The following is a 7,987-nucleotide window of genomic DNA, read 5'->3' on the forward strand; positions in this document are numbered from 1 at the left end:
GGACTGCAAGGAGATCCAACCAGTCCATTCTGAAGGATATCAGCCTGGGATTTCTTGGAGGGATGATGCTAAAGCTGCAACTCCAGTACTTTGACCACTCATGCGAAGAGTTGACTCATTGGAAAAGACTCTGATGCTGGGAGGGATTGGGGGCAGGAGGAGAAGGGGACGACAGAGGATGAGATGGCTGGATGGCATCACTGACTCGATGGACATGAGGCTCAGTGAACTCCAGGAGTTGGTGATGGACAGGGAGGCCCGGCATGCTGCGATTCACGGGGTAGCAAAGAGTCGGACACGACTGAGCGACTGAACTGAACTGAACTGAACTGAACCCCCACATTATCTCATTCGCCACACAATCTCTGCAGTCTGTTCCATAAGAAGGAAAGGCAGGGCTAAGCCAAGCATGCCCAGTTTATTCTTTGCAAATTTTCTCATAGAAAAAGTACTTCATATCCTCAAGGACAGAAGGAGAAAGGAGGGTAGAGCACAAAACACCACTAGCAGAGCTTCATCTGTGGAAAAGGAAATACTAGAAATGGCAAAGACACATTCTCATTAACTTGAATCACTGAAGACTTCTAAACAGAGTAATAAGACCATGACAGAAGCTGTACTCTGAAAAAGTTAATCTGACATCAGGTGCAAGGCTGCTGGGAAAAAAAAAAAGGGGGGGGGGTGTTATTGTAACTGCCCAGGCAAGAGTTAAACCATGGCCTGAACCACAATAATATTTAACCTTGTATGTTTCCTAGTTTCAGGGGCTCTCCTCAGTCACTACACATACTAACTCAGGTCCAGCAGAGAGGACATAAATGAGGCAGAGAGAAGACATACAACGAACAACTGGCATTCAAACTAGAGGAGCAGGAACAGGAGTGAAAACAATGATACAGGTGCAAAAGACAAAAACTACATTATCAAATGAGCAGATCAACAGATGCTAACTTACTTGAATCAGAGAAGTTTATATATAAGAATTTGTAAGAAAAGACTATATTAATTAGAAAGCCTGTTATTCAGTGCTGCTGCTAAGTCACTTCAGTCGTGTCCGACTCTGTGCGACCCTATAGATGGCAGCCCACCAGGCTCCCCCATCCCTGGAATTCTCCAGGCAAGAACACTGGAGTGGGCTGCCATTGCCTTCTCCAACGCATGAAAGTAAAAAGTGAAAGTGAAGTCGCTCAGTCGTGTCCAACTCTTAGCAACCCCATGGACTGCAGCCTACCAGGCTCCTCTGTCCATGGATTTTCCAGGCAAGAGTACTGGAGTGGGGTGCCACTGCCTTCTCCAAATTCAGTGCTAGAACGTTGATAAGCATGTCAAAGTACTACAGTTTCTTAGGAAAGAAAAGGTTTTCTGTAATAGTATTTCTAAGAAAAACTAATTACTATTTCGATCTACTTAAAAATACTGAAGAGTTTACTACGTTCTATTGATATAGAGAACAGGCTTGAATACGTGCAAAACCTAAGATCCTAAGCCAGTGATACCCTAACAGACCAGACTGTTCATGCCTACAAAGAGCAGAGCATGATTTCAGAAGCAAGCATGTAACAGCAATGGGTAAAATCAACTTCCTGACGTCATACAACTCCTCTCTCTTGCTCTACTATCCACTGGATATCTCCCTATGCTACTTTCCCCTTGAGTCCCAACTTCTTCAGGTCTAACTCAGAGACAAAACAGAAATAAAGGTGTTCCAAAAATGCCTGGCCCCGAAGTTCCAAATGGACAGCTCCTTAATTATAAAGCCAATACAGATTACCACACCAACATTTTCAAAATTAAAACAGAACTGAGGGGGAAAAAAAACAAAACAAAACAAAAAAAATTGATCATAGGACTTCATGATCACTCCTTCACAGTTTTCATTTATTTGTGCCTCTATGTGGCATTCAAGGTAAATTCTTTTTTTAAAACTTTTTATTTTGTATTAGGGTAAAGCTGATTTACAAACAATGCTGTGACAAATTTCAGGTGAACGTCAAAGGGACCCAGCCATACATACACATGTATCCATTCTCGCCCAAACTCCCCTTTCACCCAGGCTACCATACAACATTGAGCAGAGTTCCTTGTGCTATACAGTAGCTCTCAAGGTAAATTCTTAAAGACTATTTTCCTGTTCTTGTTATCTAATACTGTGTTCAGCTGTTTGTTGTTTCACCATTTACAAGTTTTCTAATTTCAACTCTCATATTTGTCATTTCTACAAGTTCGTACTGGCTCTGTCTCAAATCCATGTTATTAATATTTTATCCCATATTCATATTTCCTATTCCTGCTGTTACTATATAAAGCTATTAAATATTCCAAAAGATAAAAGGTTTTAGATCAGATATGGGGCTGATTCTGTTGCTTAGTGTTTTTTTATTGGTATAGATATTTATTTCTTTTCTAAAAAATCAATGAATTGGAGGATAATTACTTTACAATATTGTGATGGCTTCTGTCATACATCAACATGAATCAACCACAGGTATACATGTGTCTCCCCTTAGCCTGAACCCCCCTCCCACCTCCCTCCGCACCCCATCCCTCTGGGTTGTCCCAGAGCACCACTGGTATTGAGTGTGCTGCTTCATGCATCAAACCTGCACTGGTCATCTATTTTACATATGGTAACGTACATGTTTCAATGCTATTCTCTCACATCATCCCACCCTCGCCTTCTGCCACTGAGTCCAAAATCTGTGTCTCCTTTGATGCCCTGCAAGTAGAATCATCGGTTGCTGCTGCTGCTGCTGCTAAGTCACTCAGTCGTGTCCAGCTCTGTGCAACCCCATAGATGGCAGCCCACCAGCTCCCCCATCCCTGAGATTCTCCAGGTAGGAACACTGGAGTGGGTTGCCATTTCCCTCTCCAATGCATGAAAGTGAAAAGGGAAAGTGAAGTCGCTCAGTCGTGTCCGACTCTTCACGACCCCAAGGACTGCAGCCCACCAGGCTCCTCCATCCATGGGATTTTCCAGGCAAGAGTACTGGAGTGGGGTGCCATTGCCTTCTCTGAGGATTATCAGTACTGTCTTCTAAATTCTGCATACATGCATTAACATACAGTATATGTCTTTCTCTTTCTGACTTATTTCACTCTGTATAATAGGCTCCAGATTCATCCACCTCATTAGAACTAACTCAAATGTGCTCCTTTTTATAGCTGAGTTCAAAGGTCTGTCTAGTCAAGGCTATGGTTTTTCCAGTGGTCACGTATGGATGTGAGAGTTGGAGAGTGAAGAAAGCTGAGCGCCGAAGCATTGATGCTTTAGAACTGTGGTGTTCGAGAAGACTCTTGAGAGTCCCTTGGACTACAAGGAGATCCAACCAGTCCATTCTGAAGGAGATCAGCCCTGGGATTTCTTTGGAAGGAATGATGTTAAAGCTGAAACTCCAGTACTTTGGCCACCTCATGCAAAGAGTTGACTCACTGGAAAAGACTCTGATGCTGGGAGGGATTGGGGGCAGGAGGAGAAGGGAATGACAGAAGATGAGAAACGGCTGGATGGCATCAACGACTCGATGGACGTGACTTTGAGTGAATTCCAGGAGTTGGTGATGGACAGGGAGGCCTGGCGTGCTGTGATTCATGGGGTCACAAAGAGTCGGACATGACTGAGCAACTGAACTGAACTGAATATTTCATTGTTTATATGTACCACAACTTCCTTATCGATTCATCTGTTGTTTATTGTTTCAAGTGAATCTCATTTACAGACCATCATTACATTTTCATGTATTTTATGATTTTAGCTTATGACCTTCAATGCCATAGAACTTGTTTCTGAGAGACACGTGAGGCCTAAGTTGATAGGGTCATCCCCTAGAAAGGACCAATAGTTACTTTTGCCAATCACTTCAAGGCACTACTAACTCAAGAATACTTTAAATTCTCACCTCAAAGATTTTCAGACCACATATATAACATGGTTCAAGTCCTAAACCCTTATAAATCAAAGCTGTAAACCAAATTCTATACTCAGCCATATATGCCCTAGAATTACAAATACAACATACATTTATACTTATTTCCGGCAAAAAAAATTTTTAAAGAACTTATATCACATTTCATAGTTGTTCCCACTGATTTTATTAAATACCACAAAAAATAATATCTTACAAGTAAAACTGCATTTATATACATGTGTATCACTTAAAGGCAAATTAGAAAGGTAAAGTATTTTAAATATTCTCTTACCTGTTCAAGTGCCTGGGTTTTCTCTTGCTGTGTTTTCCTTGCAGCTTCCTTTTCAGCTTTGAGTGATGATGACGACACAGTTTTAACAGACATAAAATCAACAGTCATCCATTCATCCCTCTATTAAGAAAAAGAAGTCACTTCAGTATAAATTGATTAGAACAACACTAAACATTTAGTAATAAATTTTAGAGATCCTAGGGGCATTGAAACCTGGATTAAAGACACATGGCTGTATAATTTATTAGCAAGTTTCTTAGTCTCTGTAAGCCATAACTCTTCCCTGTAAAAATGGGTAAAAACACCTACATTTCAGGAATGCTGTAAGGAGTTAACAAGAAACTGACTTAAGGCATCTAGCTCAATGCCTGATACAAAACAGGCACTCAGACATTAGTTCTTCCCACCTTTCTTTCTTCACTGTTGCTAACAATATAAAAATAACAGTCTTCTTTGGCATATGAACTATAACCCAAAACTGTGACCTATTCAACTAAGAGCATTGCTAATAAAATTTTGGCATGCAGTGAAGGGAAAAACTGTGACTTGAACTCCACTAACTATAGAAAGGTCAGATAGATATAACAGTACAAAGCTTCAAGTACATAAGGGGAGAAGTACCACTTCCCTATCAACAATCAGAAGCAGAAAACCCTGAGAGACTAGACTAGGGATAAATGCTAACTTTCCCACAGGAGAAGAAACGAAGTTCAAAAGCTCAGCAGATTGCGTTATTGCTAAATTACTTGTAAATTTTTATTGTTTACAAAGTCTAATTTTTCTACTGAAGAAATTATACTAATTTCATTTTAACATTAACCTACTCTTGTAAGTTCACACTTGTTTAAAATCAGGTGGCTTACCTGAATAATCTGATTATCTTCTTTTTCTAACTTTTCATCTTTAATCTTCCAGGCCTTTTCCTTGCCAGGAGTCTGGGAGGGAACAGCCTCAACCCACTCATCTTCAGAGCTCTAAGAATATTTAGAATATAAGTAAAATTCTCAAATTTACATAGTTTCATATAAAAACTCTGTGTAGTTGCACTCTTTCATTTTTTCTCATCCCTAAAATACCAACCTTATTTGGGTTTCCAGTCTTTGCCCACTATACTTTCTAATCTCTAAATATTCCTCTTGGGGAACTAAATCCATTCTCATGGCTTAAACTACCACCAATTATGCTGACATCTTTCTAATTTATAAACCCTAAGTTTCAATAATTTAAACAACTGCCTACAACATTTAAATGCCACGCTGAACTCAGTAAGAACAAAAAGTAAACCCAGCATATACTTCTACAATACTTGTGCCTCTTCCTATATATTTGAATTAAGCATCACTACCCACCCACTTCCCCAAGTCAGAAGTTTCAGGATCATCTTGCCCCTGCCATCTAAACCTACTACTGTATTTCGAAAAGATTTCCAAACTATACCATACAGTGAACATCAAATGACCATCATGGGATCCACCTCCACCCCTGGCCAGAACTGACTGTTTCAGAGGTTGTTACCTAAACCAACTGATTTCAATCTTAGTCACTCTCCAGAAATCTGAAATGGTTTACTCTATAACTAAGGAGAACTGGAAAGACTGTGGCAGAGACCATTTCTACCATGAGGCACAGAATTCAGCAAAAATTTATCAGTATCAAGAAAAACAAAAACAGAACTAAGAGGGGAAGAAAAGGAAGATAGAAAGAAGGCTCATTAAAGCATTCATGACTCTAGGTCCAGGTATTTCCTAAAACCCACCTGCACTGCTATATGTCCTATGAGACTCTGCTGCTTTAATAGTGATGAAAGTGAAAGAGGAGAGTGAAAAAGTTAGCTTGAAACTCAACATTCAAAAAACTAAGATCATGGCATCTGGTCCCATCACTTCATGGAAAATACATGGGAAAAAATGGAAACAGTGACAGACTTTATTTTGGGGGACTCCAAAATCACTGCAGATGGCAACTGAAGCCATGAAATTAAAAGACACTTGCTCCTTGGAGGAAAAGTTATGACCAACTTAGAAAGCATATTCAAAAGCAGAGACATTACTTTACCAACAAAGGTCCTTCTAGTCAAAGCTATGGTTTTTCCAGTAGTCATGTATGGATGTGAGAGTTGGACTATAAAGAAAGCCAAGCGCTGAAGAATTGACGCTTTTGAGCAGTGGTGTTGGGACTCTTGAGAGTCCCTTGGACGGCAAGGAGATCCAACCAGTCCATTCTAAAGGAGATCAGTCGTGAATAATCAATGGAAGGACTGATGTTGAAGCTGAAGCTCCAATACTTTGGCCACCTGATCCAAAGAACTGACTCATTGGAAAAGATGCTGATGCTAAGCAAGATTGAAGGCAGGAGGAGAAGGGGACAACAGAGGATGAGATGGTTGGATGGCATCATGGATTTTATGGACATGAGTTTGAGCAAACTCCAGGAGTTGGTAATGGACAGGGAAGCCTGGCGTGCTGCAGTCCATTGGGTCGCAAAGAGTTGGACACAAATGAGCAACTGAAGTGACCTGAAATCAATTTACATTTGGTTTCTGTTACCTACAATCAATAGTTCCAACTAATATATACTCTTTCCTCCCCATCCTTAAAGCAACAGCCCTAGATCAGATCTGCTTATTTCTCATCTGGAAAAACCAAATTAGTCTCCATAACCCCTGTCTTTCCTGCTCCCTTTCATTCTCCAACTCCCACTCTAAATACATTTAGAGTAATGTAAAGGGCACATCTGGTCACAGTACTACTCTTCTCTGACTACCTGTCATAAAGACTACCTTTACTCCTCTTCCTTCTGACCAATAAAATTCAATTTTATTTAAAGATGTAACATGCCTCCCTTCCTGGAAAGTAAAGGCTTAATCAAATCTCCAATAAGGTGGAAATGAAAGTATTGTGTAGGACGTTCTAGAAGTTAAGAAAAAGAGGGCATCCTCTCTACTGTTATGTAATCTAAGAGGCACTTTTTAAAGACAACAGCATGACAAAACTAGAAGCCTTGGTCCCAGAAGGCCACACTACCATTAAGTTGTCTACCTGATTTCCTTTACATGAAAGAAAAGTTAACTACTTTTACATTATACACATTTTATATTAACCAACGGCTATTCTGAAGTTCTCTAATAAATACAAATGAATCTAATTTGATGATACATTTACTATTACTACTATAAACCAAACTTCATGGTTTACAAAATCCTATCAACCACTACAGCTTCATCTATTGTTTTATATAAGGCAGAGGAACCAGAGATCAAATTGCCAACATCTGCTGGATCATCGAAGAACCAAGAGAGTTCCAGAAAAACATCTATTTCTGCTTTACTGACTATGCCAAAGCTTTGACTATGTGGATCACAACAAACTGTGGAAAATTCTGAGAGATGGGAATACCAGACCACCTGACCTGCCTCTTGAGAAACCTATAGGCAGGTCAGGAAACAACAGTTAGAACTGGACATGGAACAACAGACTGGTTCCAAATAGGAAAAGGAGAACGTCAAGGCTGTATATTGTCACCCTGCTTATTTAACTTATATGCAGAGTACATCATGAAAAACGCTGGACTGGAAGAAGCACAAGCTGGAATCAAGATTGCCAGGAGAAATATCAATAACCTCAGATATGCAGATATGCACTTCCCTTATGGCAGAAAGTGAAAAGGAACTAAAAAGCCTCTTGATGAAAGTGAAAGAGGAAAGTGAAAAGTTGGCTTAAAGCTCAACATTCAGAAAACGAAGATCATAGCATCTGGTTCCATCACTTCATGGGAAATAGATGGGGGAAAC

The 7,987-nt window shown here is 40.0% G+C and overlaps 1 protein-coding gene across 2 annotated transcripts in view; it reads right to left on the reverse strand.

Moving 5' to 3' along the window:
• Positions 1 to 7,987, reverse strand: part of CWF19L2 (CWF19-like 2, cell cycle control (S. pombe)) — a 140,007-nt gene that overhangs the window by 115,163 nt on the left and 16,857 nt on the right. For both annotated transcript variants that reach the window (XM_010833793.1, XM_010833792.1), the window contains exons 4-5: positions 5,061 to 5,171; positions 4,198 to 4,317 (exon numbers count right to left, since the gene is read on the reverse strand). In XM_010833793.1, coding sequence (XP_010832095.1) covers positions 4,198 to 4,317; positions 5,061 to 5,171 — 231 coding nt within the window. The remainder of the gene's footprint in view (positions 1 to 4,197; positions 4,318 to 5,060; positions 5,172 to 7,987) is intronic.

The sequence above is a fragment of the Bison bison genome, unplaced genomic scaffold (assembly GCF_000754665.1).
Source record: "Bison bison bison isolate TAMUID 2011002044 unplaced genomic scaffold, Bison_UMD1.0 scf7180017863932, whole genome shotgun sequence".
NCBI lineage: Eukaryota > Metazoa > Chordata > Mammalia > Artiodactyla > Bovidae > Bison > Bison bison.